This window comes from Nipponia nippon, unplaced genomic scaffold (genome assembly GCF_047370975.1).
Source record: "Nipponia nippon isolate SJK-2023a ecotype South Korea unplaced genomic scaffold, ASM4737097v1 scaffold_9, whole genome shotgun sequence".
Classification (NCBI taxonomy): domain Eukaryota; kingdom Metazoa; phylum Chordata; class Aves; order Pelecaniformes; family Threskiornithidae; genus Nipponia; species Nipponia nippon.
Window position 1 is genome coordinate 48,484,565 of NW_028262413.1, and position 25,270 is coordinate 48,509,834.

The 25,270-nt window shown below is 53.9% G+C and overlaps 1 protein-coding gene across 11 annotated transcripts in view; it reads right to left on the minus strand.

The window, feature by feature from the left end:
* The window catches only part of LOC148050334 (uncharacterized), an 81,046-nt gene that overhangs the window by 19,789 nt on the left and 35,987 nt on the right, over positions 1 to 25,270 (minus strand). For 4 of the 11 annotated variants that reach the window (XR_015701566.1, XR_015701565.1, XR_015701563.1 and 1 more), the window contains 2 exons: positions 18,853 to 22,683; positions 7,741 to 7,848 (listed from right to left, as the gene is read on the minus strand). Coding sequence is in view for 2 of the 11 variants with exons in the window: in XM_087744983.1 (XP_087601109.1) it covers positions 15,909 to 16,008 (100 nt within the window). In the remaining 9 variants the exon portion in view is untranslated. Of the gene's footprint in view, positions 7,849 to 14,904; positions 16,009 to 17,035; positions 17,209 to 18,852; positions 22,684 to 25,270 lie in introns of those variants that run through there. The other 7 variants (XR_015701570.1, XR_015701569.1, XR_015701564.1 and 4 more) reach the window with 7 other exon arrangements.

Here is a 25,270-nt window from a genome sequence, read left to right on the forward strand (position 1 = left end):
GCCGCCACGGCATTAATTATTAACTCTGTACAGGAGATTTGCCACTCTCCCAGCACCAGACACTAAAATAGTTTCCTACATAAAAGAGCATTAAGTGAAAGCTTGGATAAAGCCGATCGCTCGGCAAAGTGACGTCCCGCTTTCAAGACCTATGGCTCGGCAGGAAAATTTACAATCCTTTAATTCCATTTACAAGGCGGCAACACAAAAGGGAGCTGGAGACGGAGGCTGGAAGCTGCGAGACCGAAGGGGAAGAATAAAATAAACAGGAGTCCAAGGGAGCCAGGATCAGGCTCCCCCTCTGAAATCCAGCCGCTCGTTAAATTCCAGCCGGGATTAGAGGCAGGAAAGCGCTGGGTAAAGATTTCGCTATTGTACAATGGGAGGTATATTAAGTTATATAGGTTCCATCTTGTCCCTATTCATGACTAACCGTGTTGTATATATCCCAGCAGCTAAGCGTAATTTGCTTATAAATAATTGACTTCTTGGCGATTAAAATCTCTTGAGGGTCTCTCGGTTTATTCACAACAAGCCGCCTCGGCCTGCCGTGCAAATTAGGCCTTTCAAACCTGTCTCATCTCCAACAGAAATGTTATGAAGAGTGATTTTTTTATCCCCTGTAATAACCTTCAACTAACCTTTAAACTGAAGTGAATAATTTAAATCTTATTTTCATATCAATGGGGGAGTCAAGCCAAGCAATTATCTTTTATCTGTATACTCTGTCGTCAGAGCAAGGCATAATAAAGTTTTCCCAAGTGGGCAGAGCGGAGCAGCGAGAGGAGGAGAGAGCGGGAGCACGATGGGATCTGAAGACATTAATGCAACGATGAATTATTCAGTAATGAGTACAAGATCTGCCATAAAAGATCCGCCAGTGCCCGGTGCATGCCACAAATTGCCGGACGGGCAGTGCAATTAGCGCCGGCGCGGGTGCAGCCCTGCCCGGTGGGTGGCCGGCACCTCCCTGCCCGGGGGAGGCTGGACCGCGCACCCCCGCGGGGACGCTGGGGAAAAAAAGGGGGGGAAAAGGGAAAAAAAAAAAAAATCCTCCCCCAGCAAAGCCATCGGGGCTGAAATCCCCCACCGTGCTCATTAAAATGCTGCCGCATGCGTTTCTCCCCGAGTCCCGCCGGACCGTCCATGATCCTTTTTTTTTTTATTAATTCATAAAATATCGCACCCGTGGTTGAGGCCGCTGATTACAGGAGCAGACAAACACGAGAGCTGGTGAAATATTGCATGTTTTCTACCCAGCCTCTGCGAGTGAAAACACGGCCGTCGCATGAAATATTAATCCCTCCCCTTGGCCGGGGGCAGAAAGGAGCGGGATGGACGGCCGGCGTCGGCAGAGCGGGGCTGGCGAGCCATCTGAGAGTAGGGAGAAGCCAGGGAAAAAAGAAAATCATTATTAAACTACTGCATTGAGCGCCCTTGCTAAATTGCCTGAAGACATATTCCTCTTTTCAGGCTTAAAGGTGGCTTTAACCTGCAGGTGCTGCCACAGCCACAGTTCCCCATTTCTGCCCCCAAAGCTTAATGCCTCTGAATTTCCCTGACATCGCCCATAAAAAAGATGCTGGCGCCCATCTCCGGCTGCGCCCCTGCTTCCCAGGGGAACTGACTTCACGTCACAGAATCCAGTAGCAGAAACATGGATGGTCCAGGACAGGGACCCTCCTACCTGGCTCCTGCCCCGCCTGGGCAAGCCGCGTCCAGCCCATCACCCCCGGCACCGGGCAAACCGCCTTACAGCGGGGAGGCAGGCCGTGAGGGTTTTCTTCTTTGGCTTTGCCACCCACCGCTGGCGGAGGGCTGGGAAACGATGGACGACTCGGGAGAATCGCAGGGGGTGGGTGCCCGGGTGCTTGCTGCGCCAAACAAGGACCTAGAGCAATAAAAAGCGATATAAGAGCGCGCTGGATTAGATGTCAGGACAGCTCTGGCACTAAGCATTAAATATCTTCGTGTAATCTTTCCACTTAAACCAATGATTAAACAGATTTAGCAGATGATTAAACAAATAAAGATTAATGAAACAAGCAAAGTAATCAAATCTTTATGGGGGAATAAATGCATGATTCAAAACAATATTAGGACAAATTGTCTAAAACTAATAGTGAATGCGTTGCTTTTGTCTAAACAGCATTTGTTATGTTCTCACTTAGTTGCAATCAAAATATTTGCTCAAACCAGGATGGATCTGAAAATCTAATACACTATCGAGGATTAAAAAACAATAACGACTGTTTTGCAGGATCCCCGTCCTCCCGGGCCGAGGCGGCAGCCCCTGCCCACCCCCTGGGTGCCGAGGGGCTGCGGGACCGGACCCCAGGGAGAGCCGGGCCGAGGGTGGGTGCAGCAGGAGCGGCGCGGGGTGGTCCCAGGGGACAGCGCGGGATGGGACAGCGCGGGATGGGACAGCGCGGGATGGGACAGCCGGAGCACGGCCAAAGGGACCCTGGCGCAGGCTCCAGCCCAGCAGCCGCTCGTGCCAGTCCCCCTCTAATTAGTTTTACGGGAACTCAAGGCTTTGCTTTCATATATAAGCAGCAGCGGTGGATTTTAGAGCTGTAAGTCTTTTTCTTTCATCAATTTTGCATACAGAAAGATCGTGTTTGCTCTGAATACTTTTGTTTTTAAAGCCTCTTAAATTTTTGAAATGAAAATAACAAGGGGGAAAAAAAAAAAAGCCTTTTCCAGACAAACTGTCAGAAGGCTGCAGCAGCCAAACATCAACAGAGCTCCACCAGCAGAGCAGTTAATTAAGAGGGGAAGGAAACAAGGTGCCTAACGCAGGGATGATCGTGCACGTTCCTTGGGCTGCAGCACCCGTGGGCGTGCACACCTATGCACCATGCACGCCTATGCACCGTGCACGCGCACGGCTGCAGCACCCGCAGGGTCTCCCCGGCAGTGGTCCCGGCGGTGCCAGGACGCTGCGCTGTGGGCATGGGGCATCCCTGCATGGATGTCCGTGCTGCCCAGCCTTTGCCTTGTCATTCCAGTGATGCCTTTAGACGAAACAACCCGATTCAGCATCGGGGGATAGAGGAGACTGGTTTAACTTACACTCCTAAACTTTATCTACTGTGGGGAAAAATGGGGTGGCCACATAACACTAATGCAAGTCCCTGTTTCCAAAAATAGCAAAATGATGCTCTGGGGAGGGACGTGGTGCAAGATCGGATCCCTCCCTCCGGGCCAGACCCGCGGTTAAGTGCAGAAGCAGCTTCACGTTGCATCCCTTTGGCCTCATGAGATGGAGGTCTGCATCCCTGCTCCTGGGGTCCCCCCAGCCTGCCCTCCCCTAAGCACCATGGCAAAGGGCTGAAGTGGAAGAAAACCTCGAAACCCACCTGCCCCGGCCTCCTGCGGGGATGCTCGGCTCCGGCGCTGGCGATGGGCTCAGCCTCAACCACCCTCGCTCCAGCGCGGCAGCTCCGTGCGGCGGGGAGCGACCCGATGGCCGTTCCCCGAGGCCGAGGCCGTGCGCAGCCCTGCTAGGGGCATGCCTGCCAGCTGCAGTGCTGCTGCCGCTCACCTGCCGCCTCCGAGCTGCTTCCCTCCTTTGCATAAGCTGCTGGTTCTCTGCCACATGGTGCATGTCTGTGAACAGGGGACACAAACTCCGTCGGTGTTGGTTTCCCAGGTTTCTGGTCCGGGCTGAGCCTGTGCCTCCGCCACCACCCCCTCAAATACCCCGGCGTGCAGGGACGGCACCTGGGGAGCCAGGAACCGGGAAGGCATTTTCTGCTGCAAAAAGCCCAGGACTATCACAGCCATCACACGCACTCCTGGGGCAGCGCTGGGAATGCTGCTGCAATAACGGAGTTTATTATTGCTGTTAACTTGGAAAATAAACATCTCGCACTACTCACGTTTCCCTTCTCACGCCTGACATCAATGGTAACAGCCAAACCACCCACCATGAATTCAGCCCCCGGTACGAGGGCGCAGGGCACAGCGATGGGACCTGTCCTCTCTTCAGGGCGCTTTGGCATCCAAAGGGATGCAGCTGAGCAGAGCTTAGAAGGGACTTGACACTTCCAGACCCCGGACAAGCCGGCCATCCACCACGTGTAGGAATCGTGCTGTCAGGCCAGCAGCTCCCGGGGGCTTTCAGCTGCCCGTGCAGCTCCTGAATGAGCCCGTGGGCATGAGCCACGCTCCAGTCAGCCCATGCCGCACGCCTGTCCCTGCCTACCACCGTCACTGCCTCCCTCCTAAAACACAGCAAGCATCACCATTGCGCACTGCAGAAACGGCCATGAAAGAGCCCAGGTATCTCTTTTCTCCTGTCTTCATCTGAAAACAAAGTAAAGAGGAGCCAAAGGGAGCAGAGAGCTCTTGTTTCACAACGCCACGCCTCTTCACTGTCATGCCATGCCCTGCCATGAGGTTTCGGCGGCTGAGCCACAAGCTCCTTCGGTGGCATGTCAGCAAGGGAGATGCCAGAAAACCCCCAAGCGCAGATGGTGGCTGTGATGTTCAGCTTCTACAGATGGAGCAAAACCCCTTGTCAGTCAGCTGCAAATCTGCACTTGAACTACAAAGCCCCCGCAGGGCCCTCTTGCAGAAGACACCAGCACAGGCGGCTGGACTTCGAGCTGGTGGCTGCTGGGCTGTGCCTCGGATGCTGACAGCAGCCTTGACCTTGCTGAGCCGGGAATGAAGAGCTGGAGCCGAAGGGCTGGAGGGGAGGACGAGGCGGCAGCAGGGCAGCTTGCTCCAGTGCGATCCGCTGCCCGGCACGTGCCATGCATCGCGTGGCCCAGCCTGCCCATCCTCATCCCCTGCAATGCTGCCCGCGGTGCATGGCGAGCCTGCCACCAGCCAGACCTGCGCCAGCCGCCGCGGCAGCATGGCCAGCACCGCGCAGCGCCTCTCGCTCCCGATGCCGGGGACTCTCCTTCCATCATGGCGAACGAGCTCAGGTGCTGCCTGTCCCACAGATCCCGCTGGAAACAGCCCCGGCTGCCCGGGATGGCGGCAGCAGGGATGCAGTGCCCGTCCTGTGCAGGGCAGAGGAGCCCACAGCACAGGGCAGGAGCCTGGTCCGGTCCCTGGTGCCCACCCAGCCTCGCTGCACAGCAGGCAGCACTGCCACTGCCAGACCCCGTCCCCCTGTCCTCCTGTCCCTCTGTCCCCCCCAGCTGGGATGGAGAAACCCCAGGGCAATCTGCTGTGGGGCCAAGCAGCAGCTCCCGTGGGACGTGCCTGCCCCGACCCCTCACCATCCCCTGCGGCAGGGCGAGGGCAGGACCGGGTGCCGGACAGCATCGTTACAGCGGGGGAAATAACGAGGTTGGCATTCGCGCTGCTCCCTGCAGCCCCCGGCCGAGCCCCCAGCCCTGTCCCCCATGGGCCGGGAGCCCGCGCAGCCCCTGGTGCGCCCAGCTCCGGTTCACACCCCACGTTGACCCTTCCGTTTAGCCGATGTCACTGCTCTGCTTCGGCAGCAAGCGGAGATTTACATTCAGCAGCTGCGGCAAGAGAATCCAGCGAGTCCATGACATGAATTACAAGTCTCCCTCCCCCAAGGAAAGGCTGGAGCCAGCTCAGCATCCCTCCTCTCTCCCCCCCCTTTTTTTTTTGGAGACTCATTACTATATTGTGGATATTCTCCACTAAAGGGCATCTCTTTGAATGCATTTGCTTTTTTATTAATGTGTGCTAAGACAAGTCAAGCCTGATTATCATGAAGACAATTGCTGAATTCCCTCCTGGAGAAATCTCATCTAGACTGTGTAGGCGTTTTAATTTCAGAGACCCATTAATTGGCACAATTGCTTAAGCAGCTGCTTTCCGTGTCATTTTAGGACCACTTTATGAAAAACAGAGCTAAAAAAAAAAAGATAAAAAGTATATGACAGGCCAGAGCTTTCTACATGGTAACATAATTAATGCAAGGAGCCTCCTTTGAGCGGCAAAGCAACAAAAAGCCATCCTGCTACCAAAATACAGGCGCCTGCTCCGGCTGCATGCGGGGACCGCTCCTGAGCACCCACGGCCCTTTAGAAATCGGGCTGAGCAAGGTGCTCCGCACCTTGCTGGTACTGCCACAAGCACCTTGGTATCCCAGCGCTTTCTGGAACATAAAAGAATAAGTAAAAAGGGGAAGGAAAAGGCATCTGGCAGGAACCAGCCCAACGCATCTCCCATGGCGGGCTGCAAACCGGGGTGTTCCGAGCAGCCGCTCGCGGTCCCTGCGGACGCCCCGGGAGGCGGAGGGGGCTCGGGGGTCCCTCCCTGGGGTGGCGGCTTCACCCGCACCTCGGGGGGTGATGGGGAGGGGCTGGGCGGTGGGGGAGAGCCCCCTCAGCACGCAGGTGGGGGAAGCGAGGGGTCCGGCGGGCTCCGGTGGCCCAGAGCCCTGAGAGCAAACTCGAGTGCTCAGAACGATGCTCGCATCCCCAGCAAATCCGTCTGCCCTCGGCCCCGGGGTCTCTCCCAGCAGCCCCGCAGGTGCCCCGCGGGGCCAGGGTGGCACCGGGGCTGGTGGCCAGGCAGCGGAGGGGTCTCGAGCTGGGGGAGAGCTCGGGCACAGCGCCGAGCACCCGTGGGGGTCTCAGCCTCCCTTGAGGTCCCTGTCCCTGGGCGCTGCCCTGCCTGCACCCCGCGCGCTGCGCAAACACACAGCCGCGCCATTGCCGCCGTCGCGGCTGGCACACGCACGCTTTCTGTGGCAGAGCTGAGTTCCCAGAATTAGGTTAATTATTGAATTAATAAAGAACAAATCCTTCACTCCGGGAGAAGTGGCCAGACAGAGTTCTGTGCTAGTCTTTGCTACAGGCAAAAATATACATTCCCATTTATTAATAAATAAAGCCATATCAATGCCCTAAATTATCAGCGGAATATATTTGCTAACCCAAAGCAATAGCAGGAACAATTACTTATTAATAAAGCAATAGCTAAATCTAATTACATCCCCATCAGATCCTGCAAGTAATAAAACCACAGTTGCCTTCCAGAGCCGAGGGACCTCCTGACCTCAAATCAAAGTTTAAACCATCCATCAGCTTCCAATACATTCACAGCACATCCAGCAATTACCATCACCTCCGCTCCGCTCCCCGGCAGGGGCAGGGGTCACCCCATGCACTGCATGGCTGTAAGCTAGAACAGAGCCTTAGAAATCTCATTATCCTGTTAACCATACATTTATCTGACAAGATAAAAGAGACTAGGTGACCAAGCTATCATTAAAGATTAATAGAAAGTATAAAAAATTCAGCTGCAACCAGCATTACTGTTTAGTGCCTGTGATAGGCCTGACAGGATTATTAATCAGGCAGCCAAAAAGATTTAGGTCTTTGCTCTTGGTTTTTCATTTTAAGCCTTTAGTTCCCCCCCGCCACAGAAAGCCCAGGTCAGGGAGGACGATGGCTAATTGGTTCTGCGGGGTTTGGACGGGAACGACTCAGACCAATTATAAAATCACCGGGCGTCGAGGTGACAACAACGCGAGGAACCTGCTGCAGCCGGGATGCTCGGGCGAGGGCTGGGGCTGTTTATCACGGCGGCTCCTCTCCCCACGCCGGGCTATTAATAAATTGTACAGATCAATGCCTGGATTAATTTTAATAGAGGGCTACAAGGATCACGCGAGTCCCAGGGTGATTTTCCCCTCATTCTTAATTCCATTTAAGTTTAACATGAAAGATTCCCAGGTAACACCTACACAGGAAAAAACGAGAATTCCCTGTTTTTAAGTCTTAAGTATTCTTTTTATTCTGCTTTGCTTTTTCCCTTTTGATCATAAATCAATGTCCTTCTGCTGCTTTCCCGGGAAGCCGGGCTCACAGGCAGGCTGCACAGCGCTGCCCTCCATTTCTCCACCTGCAAGGAAGAAAAACCAATAAATTAGGAAAGGCGCTTTCTAAAATGCTGTGTGGAGAGGGGGAGCCCAGGCGGCGCAGGGGGTCCCGGGCACCCCCGTGGCCCCGCTGCCGGTGGCTCCGTGGGCTCTCCTCGTCCCTCTCCTGCAGGGACACATAGCCTGCTCAGCTTTTCCTCCAAATGCACAATTTAAACTAAGAAATATTACTGAAAACATTATCAGCCTTTGCCGGTGCATCTCCAGAAACCATTTGCATCCTTTTAAAAACAACTTTTATTTTCTCGCAAGAAAATACGCCAGCATGAGCTCGGGATGGCTCAGACCAGCACAAGCGTCCATCCTTTTCCACAAAAACAAACCAGAGAAACATACTGCGAACATCAGCCTCCCATGAGAATCATTTGCCTTAAAAACAACCCAAAAAAATAATTTTTCCTTGAAAAAAAACTGCAAAGCAACCCGCAGAGGCCCTGGCTGGGGCACGGGGCAGTCCTCTCTGCGCATGGCTCCATCTCCGCTTCCCTGAGCGCAGCCCCGGGGCCTCTGCCCCCACGCCGACCGCGCTCCCCGCTGCTCTGCGCCCCAGGAAAGGATCCAAGCAAGAGGCAAACGCAGCAGGTAAACGCGGAGGTGGCTGAGACACAGCCCAGAGCCCGGCTGGGAAAGCTATCTGCATAACCACGGTGTTTTACATCCCCTGTATCACATGTAATCCTTTACAAGCAGCATTATCTGCTGCAAAATCACATTTAAAAGCATTTCCCCCCCCACAAATTACCATGCTTTCAATCGATTCAGTCCATTGTTTGAGATCCTGCAGTTGGGCAATTAATCATCAAACATAATTGAAATTATGCAAAGAGCAAACTGGTCCTGGAGAGATGCTCAGGGAGGTTTGCTGATGAGGAACAGGGGTGACAGTGACCGGGATGGACCGGAGGGACCTTCCACCCGCATGGCACGCCAGCAGCTCCTTCGGCTGAGGACCCCCTCCCGAGGACCCACCCCAGCACCAGAGCAAGCTCCCACTTTTCCAGTGATGCAGAAACTGCAAATCTCCTTCTAAGCCTTTAAAACTCTGGGAAGGGAGTGAGGCTTCAGCTCCTGGCAAACCGGCTTCGCTGGCCTGCGAAGCTGCGGGCGATGCTCCCCAGTGAACGGTGTTTTAGCAAAAAAACCCCCGTGCTCTCGCATCCTCCCGAAAAAGTGAAGGAAATCCCTGTCCAGGGGAAAGCCGGGTGTTGCACACAAAGCTCCCCCACCAGCTCCATCCTATCTCCCAGGGTACGTGCCCATCGGAGGCTATCCCGGGTCAGTGATCCGGTGGAGGACAGCGCGGAGAAGAGAAGCTGGGACACGTCCCAGGAGCTGTACCCCGTATCGTACACCCGTTCTCACTATCAGAGGAAGCACTGTGGTTAAACACGCTTTTGGCCTGACCCATACCGCTGGGCGCTCTGTTCAAAACTGCACACAGGGACAAAAATAATTCAGGGGAAAGCCAAACAGCACGTCCTGCAACGCTGCAATAACGTGAACAGCCACGTGTCTCAGTTTGCGTGGTTTAAAATACATTTAATAGATGCTTCAACACTTTGCTGCTGCTGGGGATCTGGGGATGGCGTTTGGAGTCGACGCTCCGTTTTGCTAATTGACAGATCAGGCTTGTGATCTGAGAAACATGAGTGCTGTCATCTCGTGAAGCTGTGGCTCTCTCTTACTTACCTGCGGCGGGACAACTGTCCCCGTGCCATTGCATGCGTCTGCAGCATCCCCTCTGAGCACCCCTGCCCGCTGCGCTGGCCCCACTCCCCGCTCCCCATGACGGATGCTGCGGGGCTCCTCACCCCCGTCCCGGGCAGGATCCATCTCCTCTGGGAGGGAGCCGGCTCGCTGAGCAGGAGGCTGGTGGGACCGCTTGGGTAAGGCAGATAACCTTCACCTCCTGCCAGCCACCTCCCCTGACCGCTGGCTCCCACCGCCGGCGCTGGAGCACAGCTCCTTTGAGGAGCCCTGGTCGCACGCCCGCGCCGGAGCACACTGGGGACAGGGCGGGGAGATTTTCGGGAGTTTTCCGACAGAAGGGCTCCTGCAAACTTGATGCTGCTTCCTGCCTGCAAGAACAGGCCATGCAGGCAAACGGGGAAGAGGGCTTTGATTTGCATAAGCTTTTGCAATCAAAAGCTGAAGATGGTGGCCTCACCCTTCGAGTCAGGATGCTAAAAAGCCTCTGAGAAGCCTGGTTTTGCATCCGTCCAGGAACTGCTGTGTAGTTGCTGCTGAAACCAAAATAAATCAATTCCTGTTCTGCAGGACGAGTACGGGAAGCACGAGCTGGTTAATCCCCGTCTGCAGGAGGGTAGAACTTGGCTTCACTGCATCTTTGAAGCTCGCAAGAGCGAGATAAAAGAGAAATGCTAAAGCTTTGCAAAAGTGAGCAGAAGGGCAACGGTGGGGAAGGTGGCCGCGTGGCCGAGCCGGCGCTTTGCCGGTGTCACGGTACGGGGGAGCTCACATCTTCTGTGCCTCTGACAAGCCTGGAATGAAAGGGAACCTTCCAGCACGGTGCACGTCCCCCGTGCTTCAGCAAGCAAAGACCAAGAGTTTCGCCTGACTCTGAGACCACGCATCGATGCAACCAGGTTTGCTCAACAGTTTTGAGCAAAAAATAGTGCGTCTTTGAAATACCGTTTCAGATTTGCAACATAGCGTGCAGCCAGGCAAGACTCAGGCGAGTCTGAAGGGTTCAGCAGAGACTTCATCTCACAGAAGAAGAAAAGCAAATCCAGATTGATAGAACGTTCAACTCATCTCAGAGGGGTCCAAACCACAAGGAAACAGATCTAAATTTCAAACATTCCCAGGGTTTTGTGGTATCCCTACCCAGAGGGCTGGACGGACCCATTATACAGATGAAAACCAGGTGCAAAAAGCTGTCATGAGGTGGGCTTGGGCTAGAGTCTCAAAGCTTGTGGGTTTTCAGATGGAGGGTTTCATTTTGGGGACATCTAATTCTAAGTAAATACACCTGACTCTTGCTTAAAATATTCCACCGCATGCCATGGAGCCGGCTTCGCCGTTTATCCCCATCTGGTAGGAGTACAATGTTGTGGCTGCCGTTAACATGTCAGCATTTACCAGATGACCAGATTTACCAGCTTACCCTGGTGTTTGTAGATGCTGCCGCTCTCCTGGGAGGCTCAATGCATCCAGCAGAAGCTCTTCATATGGCAGAGACTGGAAGCATTGGGAAGGATAATCCATCCCTTTTCTGGGAAGGAAATGTCCGAAGTAGATAGGAGATAAGGTTGAATTAATTATTTACCTACATTAGCTCATGGAAGGCTTCCCTGGGAGCCCACCGAGACCAGCGGGCTCCCATCTTTTATCTGTTTAGCAGGCTAAGATGGAAGGATAGGGGGAAAAAAAAGAGCTTAATGACAGCATCTGTTGATCACCAACGTGAGAAAAATGAATTGCTTCCCTGAACCTGAGAAATATCAAACTGCATAAATAAATCTATTTAAATTATTAATAAACGAATTTACATTTGGAGCCTGAGTATGAGAATTAATTTCATTTCTTATGCTAAACTGGCCAGTATGGCTGATGACTCAAGAATTAAAAGATGCAGAAATGAAGGAAAAATGAAGATAGGGTGGTTTTGTAAGGAAAGAGATGTGAAGTGGAAATTCTGGGCCCTAAACAAAGCCAGCTTCCAGCAGCTGTGAAGTAAAAGGAACAGGAGCAAAAAGGGTCTTGGAGTTGGAAGGTGTTTCAGGAACGATGGTCCCTCTCCATCTCCAATGCCGGTGCACGCCCGGCGCATCTGCCAGTATCCTCCAATGGTGGCAGCTCCTTGGAGGAGGACGTCTAGCGACAGCTAATGCATGCTCACAGTTATTTAAAATCAAATCTAAGCAAAACCCCAGATTGAAACATCCCTCCCAGAAAACACCAGCCGCCCCCTCCACCCCGGGGCTGCTGGCTGCTGCCGCCCCCCGCGCCGAAGGGCCCCCGGCCACATCCCCCAGGCCTGCCCATCAAAGCCACTCATCTGTAACGCCAGCACATCAGCTGCCTGCTCCCAGGGAAATTAATTAGAAAGTGCTAATTTTAGGTAAAATATTGAACTACAGCGGAGGCAGGGCTGAAATCCTCACTACGTTTTGCGCTTTGTGAGTACTTACACCAGAAACGAAGTCAAGAAGCGGGCAGTGCCTCGGTGGCTGCCACAGATGGGAAACTTCAGGCAGAAACACCAGGGTTTTGGTGCGCTTCCCCATCGTCCCAGTGCTCGTCGGACCGATGGGGCTTGGACAGTGGCGGTTTTACAGCGCCAAGGCCAGGGCTTGGCTGCGGCAGCTCCTGGCATCCCAGGGCACGGGAACCGCATCAGCTCCTTCCTCCGTACCGCAGCCCCCGTGCAGCCGAAGGGCCTGAAAATGCCCCCCGCTCCCACCATCTTCTCTTTTCCAGACTAAACACCCTCATTTCTTTCCATCTTCCCTCATCGGTCACGTTCCCCAGACCCCACTCGCTCTCCCTCCCTCCTGGCCCGGTTCCAAGCTGTTTCCATCCCCCCTGGAAGCAGGACCTGGAGCCGGAGCAGGACCCGAGCGGGTGCCCGCACCCCATCCCCCGTGCCGGCAGGGGACACGGGGACACGGGCAGCATGCCCACGGCCGCAGGCTCTGCTCCCTTCCAGCAGCACGACTGCAAACACACATCCCAGATAGCGCAGCCCTTTTTTTGTTGTTTATCCCGTTCTGCTGGGAACTGGCGTTTGTGATAGATTGCGTATAAAAACCTACTTATAAAACAATCTTTTCCTCAGCTGCCCTTTCACTGGAGCCTGCCTGTAGTCTCTTTGCCGGGATGCATTGTTATTTCATGTGATGAGACATTCCAGAAAATGAAATAAAATAAAAATAGACATTTGGAGGGGCTTTTGTTTTGCTTTTTCACAGCTCCCCCCTGGTTTGACTCCTGCGAACACACTTGTCGAGTTGATTTGCTCACGCTGCCTCCTAAGCATGTCCTTGCACCGGAGACACTGCTCTTTTAAATTCAGCTTCTCAGAATTAGAAGAAAAACCTGGCAAAGCAACAATAGGGAAAAAAAAAATATGAATAATCTCAGAACAGAAGTTGCATTATGTGATGTGGTTGCCATGTGGTTAAGTCTGAGAGAGGATCATGCAAGCGCACTGTGGGAAAAATGATAACAGGCGAAACAATCCAGAGAAACGCTGAGGGTTTTGTAATAAGAGGTTATAATGCAAACCCGGCGATACCGTGCCGTGGCCCGATGCCAAGTGATCTGTGAGAATCCACAATAGCCGGGTGGGTGAGTCGGGATGGGGACGAAGGGGGTTGTTGTCCGCCCTGCGTCGGGCAGGCGGAGTTCGGGTACCTTTGGCCACGCGGCTTCAGGATGCGGGGATTTAGGGTGGAGGATGCCCCGCTGCTGGCAGTGCATTCGCTTTGGGTACCAGTCCCAAACCTCACCGGGGGGAAAACCATCACACAAACTCATGGCTTAAGGTACGAGACAGACCCACAGCAAAACCTTGAGCTGTCAGAGGCGTTGATGGCTGCAGCACCCTGACAGCAGAGCCCCAACAGCCACTGCCAGCACGGACCGAAACACACTCATTCATGCTGACTGCAGCAGTCCGTTCCCTGAAAAGCTTGAACGCACCCCAAAATCTCACTTTACATCATCAAGCAGGTTTCCCTTCCACAGATCACCCAACGGAGCCACGGCTGTGTCAGGCATTTCAAGCACACACGGAAACAGCAGTGATCAGCAAAAGCCACTGCCACCCATCCCGTGCCCCAGCCACACTCCCACCGCGCCGGCCCCAGCCCCTTCCTGGGGTTTGCTCTGTACAGGAGGATTCACCCCCTTCACCGCCGTCAGAAAGCTGCTGGCCATCACGGGTTCGTGACCGAGCTACCGGAGTTGCTGCCAAAGCATCACCTCTGGGGGACTGGCTGCAGAGAAAGGCCAGATTGCAGATAAATTTGGATTCAGATGGTTTGGGGGAAGTACTTATGAACTATAAAAACCCCATATTTTGTTCCACAAGCTGTATAAGCTGGGCAGGGGAACCGTTATTGGGGCAAAACCGACCCGTCCTCCTCTCACATGCGTTGTCTTGGTATGAACGTGCGAGTGGGAGGAAAGTCAGCACAGTCAGCTGAGCTACGGGAAATTCAGAGCGCGTGGGGAAATACATGCATTAAAAAAAAAAAAAAAAAAAAGAAAAGGGTAAATTCTGTGAAATTGTATCAGCAAAGTGAATTTTGCTCTTTTATGGCAACAGAATTACGTGGCTCTCTTTTAGCCAGGACGGTGTAACACTGGTCGGAGCAGCACACCACAGAACGGGCCCTTGGGGGTGGCCAGTCCCCAGCACCGAGATTCGCGGGGGTCTCGCCCAGTCCTGCCCGCAGCAATACGCGAGCAAAAGCAAAGCACGGGGCAAGGGGAGGAGGCAGACAGTGCTGTGACTTCCCCGGCTGCTTTCTCCCCAAGGCAGGGGAGGTTTTTGGGTTCCCGCTCCCAGCTCACGCAGGCAGCTCCGGGGTGCAGCTCCAGGGTGCCGTGGGCAGGAGGGTCCTGCCGTCCCCCGTGCCATGCCAGCCGGGGGCTGAGCAGCACCCTCCTCAATCTGGAAGGCAAGGACTCTGCGGTAAATTAAACACGCCGTGAAGAATTGGCAAAGCAGCCTGCGCGCTGGCGCCTTGCTTTGTCTCGGAGTAATTTAGCAGGCTTTAATGAGAATTCATTCACATTATATTGTGAATAGCTGCTTTTATGGGAGACAAGAGGTGATGAACTAGTCGGAGCGGAGACGACTGGCACTGATGCCACCAGGCATCACCGCTCCCCCTCGTGCCAGGGCTGCCGCAGACGCACCTAAGGAAGAGTGGCGATGAGCAGAGACGGAGCAGAGGGGAGGGAAAGAGCGGGCTCAGCTTCTACGGGCACAAACCCAACCTCTCAACCCATTCAGGGCCAGAGGAAAGGTAACGGGGCTGTTGGGATGTATCTACAGGGCCAGCCACCCCACCGGTGACCCCGGCACTGCCACGATGCTCTGGGGGTGCGGGGCCGGGCAGGCTCCCCTCGGAGCAGCCCTGGGACCCCCCGTCGCAGGGGTGCCCCTGCCTGCAGCAGCGAGAAGGCTCGAAAGCATGGCTGCTGCCGGAGCCGCGGGGTCCTGGTGCGGGGGACGCCGGTGGCACCGTGCCCGCCGCACTCTGCCAGGGGAGGACAGAGCCCCGGGACGGCTTTGCTTCAAGAGTGGCTGAATTCATACAATTAGAGACCAATGCGAGGCGTCGGGATTCAAAACCCTAATTTGGCCTGATTAAAGCTTAATGATTCCAGCTTAATGATTAAAGAAATGCCCCAATTTCCTCGTTCCAAACAGCCCTTGCTGCCAAAACTCAGGTGGAGTGGACACGCACGGGGCCGCAGCTTGTAGAGACAACATGGAAAAAAAATCAGGATTTCAATGGCTTGGGCACAGAGGGAAGGATTCATGCAAACAGATGAGCTGGTTAGCTAACGAAAGGGAGAAATTAAAGTGTTTTAATGAGGAGTTCAGGATGAATAACAACCTGGCGGACTCTCAAGCAGAAGAGAATTTCTGTGTGCAATAATTTGAAGGGCAGCAGGGACCAGGCTGGGGAGGATAGGCTGCAGCCCCGCAGCCCCCGCTCTCCCCATCGCCCCGGCCTCCAGCCAGGGTCACCAGCTGAGCCTCGCCAGGCTCGGGGCAGACGTGGAAGAGGCCACGCAACGCAGGGAAACGCTCCGGCTCCTTCCGAAAAGCACTTCGGCATCGCGGCGAGGCAGCCTCCCTGGAGAAGCACAGGCAGAAAATAAAACTACCCATCTGCGCTCGAGCTCTGGACCCCATTAAATCGGCGATCGGCGGGGGGAGAGGGGGTGGCCTCAATTCACACAAGGTGCTCTCTTCATGAAAGCATCTTTTGATTATGTTATTGCAGCTATCAAAATATTGCAGAGTTCAGAGCATTCCTCAGGGATCCCCGAGCTCTTCAAAGACCAGAAGACCACGGCTGGGGAAAAAGAAGCCTTTAATTATGTCAGCTTCCATGCTTGTTTCTGCGGTGGAGTTCCTTAAAAAAAAAAAATTGGTTTTAATGAGAAGAAACACATATGGCTTCATTGTTCAAACATGGAAAAATAAAGCTGATTTTTTTTTTCTTTTTTTAATAGAGGGGCAAGTTTCTTTTAGGCCTTACGGTATCACCCGTGACCGCATACCGAGGGGCTCTGGAGCTGTGCAAATCAAAGCCTGGCTGCAGAGCTGCCCTCCCATCTCCACTCTGGGCAGAAGCTTTACCTCTAAACCCCAGCCCAGCCCCGGCCGACGCTCTCGCCGCTCCCCACCGCTTTCACGTACTGCAGCAATGTTCTCCTCCTTCCCAGCTACCTCAAACTAAGCAAAACCCCACGGCAGGATGATAAGATTTCAGTGGGTTAATCCGCCGCAAACCCAGTCATTTTGTTCAGATGTTCATTTGAATTTAAATGTAAAGGCTCATTTTTATCCCCAAACGTAAAGAGCAAATAGCAGAGCCGTGTATTACACAACAGAAAGCATGGGACAACCCTACATTTTAAAGAACATATTGAGCATATTCTTCTAATAAATCATCCTATCTAGCAAATTTAATTAATGGGCTAGCCTGTGGTGCAGCCTGCTGAATAAAGTATCATCTCTATCAGATCTGCAATGCTTTTGGAAGCTTTGAGTACTAATAAAGAGTGTTTTGTTCAAGAACTCACAGGGAACAATTACAAATAATTGCCAAGAAGGGTGTGTGCCTCATTTAAGTGACTACATATTAAAAATGATGAAGCAGAGTTAAAAAAAAAATCGTAATTATTAACCACAGTGAGACGGACTGGCTTTGACAGAGCCATTTCTGCCCTTCCCCAGCTCCCTCCCTGCTCCCAGCGTGGTGCAGGGCGAGCAGGCTGGATTCTCGTGGGGCTGCTGAGGGGCGAGGAAGTTTCTGCAACTGCCCAAGGCTGCGCGATAAATCACAGCCAGAGCCGGGATATAAACGTGGACGTCCTGATACACGTCCTGACGTGCGTCCCAGTGTCCGTCCCGTAGTCAGCCCCCAGCCCACGCACCTGCATTTGTTGGCTGTGAAACAGCAGGTCTGGGAAGCCCCGACGCGGCTCTGCAAAAGGCAGGAGCAGGCGACGCAAGCCCTCGCCGCAATCGCGCTGACGAGAGAGTCTGCTCGTTAACGCACCGACTGTAAGGTTACGTTTCAAATCCGGGCAGGACGTGAAGAGCAGTGCTAAGGGGAAGAGGAGCAGGTTGTTCTCGTTGCTTTCTAGCACCACACCAAACCTTTGCCTCACGTTTCATGGAAATGACAGCAGCAGGCTGTGCATTAAAGGCGTAACTCCGATTTAAGGTGCATCCTTCCAGCTCACGCCACGCGCCATGTCGAGGGTTCATCAATCACGCCGGAGAGGCTGGAGAGGCGCCCCATCGCCTCCCTGTGTGGGGTGGGAGAGCTGAGCCTCCCCGGGCCGCAGGAGCTGCACCTCGGTCCCCGAGCCCCTCCACGGGGCTTTGCCCGTGACAGCTCTCCCCGATCCCGCTGGGTTCTGCTTTTCCAACCCACAAGACAGCAACAGGCAGAAAACTTCATGATGGCGACAACAAAACCACAAACCAAAACAAACCAAGAAAACTCCATGAAAAGTCACTTGCTGCAAATAAAAGATTTTCTGGGAATGTTTCCCCATCCTTCCTCCCTTGAAGGATTTTTTTCATCCTTTTCCTGAGAATCAGGATCTCCGTGCAGAGTTTGAGCTTCACAGGGGATCACGTTCACTACCAAAATACTTCACCCGTGCAAACGTTCACATTTAAAAAAAAAAAACTCTTTCCCAGACAGCATTAAAATCAACCCGAACCCTCTGAGTTTTAGACTTTCCCTATTCCACATCATCAAAAAAAAAACCAACAAACCCTAGTGTTTTCCAGGCTAAATGCGATCATGCAGCTTTTCAGCTGGAGCTGTGAACGGAGCAAAAACGGGCAGCGGTTTGTGTTTTTCTTTCGCAGCACTCGATATTAATATATACCCTTTGGTAACCTGCCAGCGCCTGTCTTGGTCCTTTCAAACACTAAGTACGATATCAAGTCATGGAAAACAAAAACCTCCTTTAAAGTGAGTTCTCATGGTAGAAGGACTTACAAAGAGCAACTTTTTGAAAGGTTATAGCTGCAGCATTGGCATTTTAGCTGCCAATTTCTTTACGCTCCTTGCTTTACATGATAATAGGGGAAAAAATCTTAAACATACAGCAGTTCCCTTCCCCAGTCAGCAGGACACTGGCACTATAATGCACAAATTAAAGCCCTGGCAATAACGAGCAGCAGAGATCGGAGGCGGAGCCACTGATGCCAAAAAACAAAAAAAAGGCACATTTAAAACCACCATAAAGACATAATTTTGCTGTGTTTTCACATGCAAATAATAAGCCAGGAGAGCAGCATCTCTGGCACAGGGAGCAAAGCAGGGTTCAAACGGGCAGAGCCAAGTGCATGGTTGATAAAGTTTAGTTAGAGAGGAGCTCAGACTTAGCACATACGCCGTCGTGCACAGGGTCTGGAGCCGAGCCCTCGCTGCCCGGGGCAGAGAGCACCTCTCTGCGTGCTCCCCCAGCACTGCGGCCCCGGGAGCACCAGGGCTGGGGACAGCTGGGGGCAGAGGGGTTTGTCCCATCCTCCCAGCCAGAGAGCACGCCTCTTGCTAAACCCCAGAGCCGTGACCCCTCGCGGCTCAGGAGATGTTCCCGGTGGGCTTTTCGGTACCCATCCCTGCCTCCGGAGCGTGCTTTCCCCAGGAGCAGGCCAGAGCCGACACGTGCAATGATTCAGGGGCTGGTGAACCCAAAATAAAAGGCCAATTATAAATCCAGCTCACCTACCAGCCAAGGCCAGGGCAGACCACGGGTCGCAGAGAGGTTTCATGCCAACAGCGTTGCTGCAGCTCCAACGTCTGGTGAAGGCAGCACTGAGCTTGCAGCCCGCACGCGGTCCCCAGCTGGGGCTGAACATGCATTTACATGGCAGCCTGCACAGACGCGGGAGCAGCCTGCATGGATGCGGGAGCAGGCTGCACGGATGTGGGAGCTGCCTGCACGGATGCAGGAGCAGGCTGCACGGATGCCGGAGCAACTTGCACAGATGCAGGAGCAGGCTGCATGGATGCTGGAGCAACTTGCACGGATGCAGGAGCAGGCTGCACGGATGCCGGAGCAGGCTGCATGGATGCAGGATCAGACTGCGTGAATGCCGGAGCAACTTGCATGGATGCGGGAGCAGGCTGCGCGGATGCCGGAGCAACTTGCACGGATGCGGGAGCAGGCTGCACGGATGCTGGAGCAACTTGCACGGATGCGGGAGCAGGCTGCACGGATGCTGGAGCAACTTGCACGGATGCGGGAGCAGCCCGCACATGCTTGCCGCAGGGCCCTTTCTTTTTAGGAAAGAGCCACTTCAAACCTGCGAAAGCTTTGGGATATGTACCGCAAAATGCTTAATGACTCCTGCACAAGAAAAAAAAGCTCCAATTAATGTTGTGGCAAAAGCCATCGTGGCATCGGGGCCCCCCATGCTCCGCATGCCCAGGAGATGCTCCTGGCAGGCACGTGGAGCTGCACAGGGATGCAGCAGCAGATCCTGCACGGCCAGGAGGAGGATTTACGCGAGGGAGCTGTAGTATCCTGGGACCGAAACCAAACTCCAGCAAGCGGCACGCGGTGCCACGTCCTGTCACTGCCCCTGCAATACGCACGCGGTGTGTCGGCTACAAGCATCTCGTTTTGATTTCATCGGGCAGGAATGTTATGAACCTTGGTTTACAGAACAATTTATTTCTCGCAATTTCTTCTCCTGGTAGAAGCAGCTCAGTTTTCCAAGACTTGACTTTTTCCAAAATAAAATAAGAAGTTAACCATTGAAATGAAGTCACCCGCCGCCACGTTTGTTTCCCTATTGCGGCGTTCCAGAACTTAGATTAAAAATGGAAAGGGGCACCTTTAAAACTTTAATACCATTTAAATGTTCCAGTCTCACTACTGCACCAGATCGTTCAGTAAAGTAGCTAATTAAAAAATGGCTGCTGTGATGACAGACTAGATTAATAGTTTTTGAAGAGCAGCCAGTGCACCAACTGCTCCTGTAGCCATGATGAAAGCTAATAATGTAGAAAATTCTGCCAATTCTTTTAATTCATGAATATTTAAGCCTGTGAAAAATCTGTCAGATTATAGCACTTTTCTGGTGATTTTCTGCTTAAGTACATTTATGGGCAAATGCCAGTTGCTCAAGAAACTTCAGTGGAATGTGGAGACTTTTTATTGTTTGCATCACCAGGGCCCTTTTCTCTCTCCTTCGGCTGTTTAACCCCTGCCAAGGCTGCAGGAGCCAGGGGAGCCGGCTGCTCCAGACAGAGGGGATCCAGCCGGGCTCGGCCTCGGCCCCTGGGTGATGCTGCGCCCCTCGCCCTGCTCCCTGCAGGAGATGCACCATCCCGGGAGCGAGGGAACGGGACGAAGCTTTTGGGTTACGCACCAGGATGGGAAGAAACCCACAGATGATTCTCGTTGAGGGACGTCTTTGCTGCAAGAAGAAAAAAAGAATAGATTTCTTTTTATAGGAGCACAAGTTCCCCGGTGTCTCCTGGCCGGGCTGAAGAGCGGGGGCCAGGGGAGCCACAGGCTTTTGTGCTCTCCCCATTAGCCCCGTGTAATTAGACAAAACAGGGGCTGGCAGCGGGAGCGGCGAGCGCGGCGGGTCCCGGCGAAGGGGTCGGTGCTGGCACCGGCTGCGGGCTCGCCTCCCAGCTGGCTCCAGCGAGCCCCAAAACAAGAGACTGTCTGAAGCCACGAGTGGTTTATTGGCAGCAGATTCCCTGGCAGTTCTTCCGCGCTCTCCTTGCTGGTGGGCTGTGTTCTGCTGCGGTGCCAGGTGACTCATTTTACAGCTATTTAAAAAATAAAAATAAATACGCCTGGTGGAAACGTAACGAGCTTCTCTGCTCCGTGAAGCGCTGGAGGCTGGTGCTTCCCGCGAGCGCGTGGCGAGCATGGGGTTATCCTCGAGACCGCTGCAGAAGGGATGCTCTTTTCCGTCAAACTTCCAGCATTTTTCCCACAAAACCTGCCCGGTTCTCGGTGCTGTACTGCAGCCCTCCTGCCAGCTGGAACTGGAGCAGAATAAAGTAAAGCAGCCAGCAACAGCGATGGGCCCTTCTCCTCTTCTCCTTCCCCCTGCAGCACACCAGCAGGACGCAGCCACAGTTTGGTCCTTCGCTCTCCAGCCCGGCTGCTCCCATGGGAGCATGGGCAGCTCTCCCTGCCCGCAGGCAGCATGAGGGAGGGCGAGGAGGGGAGGAGGGCAGCAAAAAGGGGTGGGAAAAGAAAATAAATAAGAGATGCTCAGCTATGCTTATGTGCTGGATGACCTCGTCTCAGAATATTTCAGAATGCGAAACACAGAGCGACTTTGAAACAAAAATGAGGAGACTCCACCAAAATTTGGAACATGTTACCTAAAGCTGAAAATACAGTTTATCACGCCAACCTGGCTGGTGAAAGGAAAGCCCACTGTGGTGTGGTGCACCGGGAACGCTCACACTTCCAAACCTCGACTCCGGGTCTCCTCCGTGCTGCCAGATTACCTGAGCCCTTTAAAATGTTCCATAAACATCACTGTGTAATTAAGTGCATACAGGATTTGCAGGGTCTGTGTTTCACGGTGGGGAATGGCTCCTTTAAAGCTCTCAGCGCTGAGCGGGTCAGCCTAGCACCCAAAGGTGCTCACCTCCAGGAACGAATGGCCAAGCTGGGCTGTGCGAGTCTGCCGGCGCTCGGACACCTCTCGCCCCGGGAGGCGAAGCTGCTCCCGGCTCCCTGTCCTGCAGCAGCCAACAACGCTGCGCTTGCTGCAGCGCTGACGGGGTGCTCTGTCCAGGTGCCACGCTGAAAATGAGCGTCATGGGCTCAGGGGGGACTTTCAACCTTCGCCAAGGGCCGAGGTTTCTGCTTGGCTGCCATGGGGACGCACGCATCCGCAGCGGGATGGAGGCGAACCGAGAGCACGGCAGAAAAGCTGAGACCCCCCTTCCTCTCCTCGTCACAGACCTTCAGCCACTTACAATGTCACTTCAGCTGAGTAATAAGCAATTATGGTTTAATTACACCAATGCTCTTCAGCAGAATTTTCTGAATAATAATAGTCACTTTTATGGCACCTCATTTATCCTTCCTCCTCTTCATCTGGGTTTATCCTGCACCGCCACGAGTCTCGGCACCGCCAGACCCGGTCACCTTGCCTCCCGCTCCCACCGCTCCTCCACGCCTTTGCTTTTCCCACCACGACGCTATTTGTCGCGGCACGGCAGCGGGTTTGCAGCCACACGCGCGCCCGTCCTGGAAACTCGCGGCTCAGAGAGAACGCGACGAGTGCCGCTAATTCATAAATATTTAACACCCAAATCTGCTGCCTCCTGATAGCTTTTTCCAGAGTTTCTATTCTAATACATATTCCACCCCCTTCCCCTCCCCACCGGCCCTCCTCGGGTTTTTTTCCCTTCCTCTTTGCCGGGCACTAATCCAAGTGCTGAGATGACTGTTTCACTTCCCTGCTGTCATCAGTTGTTTTTATCTTATCTGGACCGTGGATGCCAGTCAGCAACCCGCTGCGGTCTTTCCAGTTGAGTCCTGACCTCCGCAATCAGCCTCAAGATGTCCTGTAACAAGCAGATACGGTTACTCAACTTGTCCATCAGCACTTCTGGAGGGACAAAAAAAAAAAAAGAGAAAAAAAAAAAAAAAAAAGAGAAAATCCCCGTAGAAGACAGAGCTGACAGCTCAGGGTGGGGAGCTGCTGGGAGCACGGCCAGGCAGGCTGCTCGGGGAGGCTGGGCTGGGAATTTCATGCCGAATGGGGTTAGTGGTGCTGCTGGTGCTGCGCAAGCCCAGAGGCATGCGAGGGTTCCCATGGGTGGGGATGCTGGCCCTGCTCCGGGACCCCTCATCAGCAGGGCACGGCGCGGCCTCCGAACCGTGGGGCACTGCAGGGCAGACCGTCGAGTCTCGGGGGGACGGAGCAGCAGGAGGATGCTCTGCGGGGCTGCGGGCTGGCTGGGGGGTCCCTGCCGCTCCCCACCCTGCTCACGCTGCCGCAGGCACGTCTCCTCTGTCACAGTCACACTTGCCCAGGTTGCACTGCTGCCCCCAGCCTGCCTGGGGGTTATCTCCTCCACTTATCTCCTCCACTATGGCCCACTGTCGCTCAGATCCCCCTTTTTCCTCCCAAACTGCTGCTTCATCCCTCCCTTGCTGTGCTTTGCATGCAGGGGCACCCACGTACCACTCCGGCTGCCAAGGGAGGGGAGGAAAATTGATCTAGGAGAACAGAAGGACACGGCTGTTTCCCAACCTGCAAGATGCCAGTACCGCCTGGGTCGAGAGGGCCGGGACGGGCAGAGCCCAGCGAGCACAGCAGGCAGCACGGGGCGTCCAGCCTGAGCTCCGGCCGGCTGCTCGGGAGGAACGGGAGAGCATCTCCCGCTCTGCTGCTCTCAACCAGCAAAAGGAGCAACATGCAAAGAGCCACAGACTGCAACAAGCACCACCACCAGCACACCTCCCTGCTCCCGGGCACCCTTCCTCCTCACCGTGCTAGGAACGTGCATTTTGTACATCATTGGTTGGACATTTCAAACACTCCAAAAAGGGTTGGGGTTTTGTCCTCCAGAGTGGGAACTTAGATCCGGGGACTAAAAGATCTGTTTTCTGGAGCTATCCCTTCTGGACTCTTGGGCAAATTCAATGCCTGTCCTCTCTTGCCCAGATCCCTGGGACCAAGGCCACTCTTCGCAAGATGAGCCCCTTGGAGCGAGCCAACCCTTTCCCCCTACCTCTCCGGCACCGGGGGAGCAGCAGCAATGAGCTCATCGTGCTGACCTAGAAAAGAGCTCCTGCAGACAGCACGTCTCCAACTATTCTGGGACATGTCCTCCTTCGGGTCGGACCGCTGCAAGTGGGGTGCCCTGTGGGGCCAGCCCCGAGCCTGGCGTTGCGGGTGTGCCGAAGGGGCACGCACAGCACCGCAGAACGGGCACACAACAATAGCAGCGGTGATTTCGAGCAGGGGCTCGTTTCTCCCACCTCCCACGGCAGCCAGCAGCAGAGCGAGCACAAGAAGCGGAGGGAGTGCTGGACGATGCTCCCTTGCTCCCTGCCCGGCCTCAGCTGCTCCGGAGCCAGCGGCTGCATCCAGACCATCGTCCTTCCCAACAGCCTCGTCCCCTTCCCCACTCTGGCCTCCAGCATCTCGCAGCACCCATTTCCACAGTTAATTTATCAGTTTAATAACAGCATCATCAAGAAGGGCGAAGCAAGGCGAGCACCGAGCCAGCTCAACTTTGTATACATATCACCCAGAGTAAAAATGTCATGTAAGATTTACTCAACATGCGTTTTATCAAAGTGCTCAAGCGCTGAAGTAAAAGGGCTTTTAGTTACAGCAGATTGAAGGGGGTGGCATGTGGGGAAGGAGGAGAGAACGGATGGATTTGAGCTCTGCCAGAAGCTCTTGTTGCTTTTGCATCAACATCTTTATTTTCTAAGAGAGGATTTAAGACCTTGTTGTGTATAAACAACCGAGACTAGAGTAACCCGAACGGTGAGGAAATGTAAAAGGTTATACTGAAAAATGCTGTTAGTCTGCATGAAATAAGATTCTTCCTGGAAACATGACACTGAACATTTAAGGGAGGGGGAGGGAGAGCTGTAAAATGGCTATAGAAAAGGGGTTACAAATTAAATATAATAAAAAGAATCCTTTTGAATGAGATCTTAATTTAACCTCAACATCATGACCATATATTTCAGGAAATTAATCCCTCGGCCTCCAATAAATCCAAAGTATAACACAACCACTTATGGTTCAGCAATGAGCCATTAGTATGGGCTACAGATCCTGCAAAACCACCAGACCCATTATTTAGGAATGTGCTGAATTACCCAGCTCTAATGCGGCTCCTTGGCGGTCAGGGCTGCCCGAAGCAGCCGCCTCAGAGACCTGCACCCCGGTCCCAGGGGGCTGCCGGCCTTTTCCTCCGCCCCATCCCACCCCTGCCGGGACTTGGTTCCTGAGCAAACACCGTGCTCCTTGGCTGCAGGAATAACCTGGGAGCGGTCTCAGGGAGGGGGTCAGCCAAAGCCGGCACCGGACCCCAGAGGAAAGCCCCCGCGGGGCGGCGGATGCCGTCCTGCCAGCGCCGTGTGGGGCTCCCAGCCTCTGCTAAACCAGCATTCATTCGGGGCTGG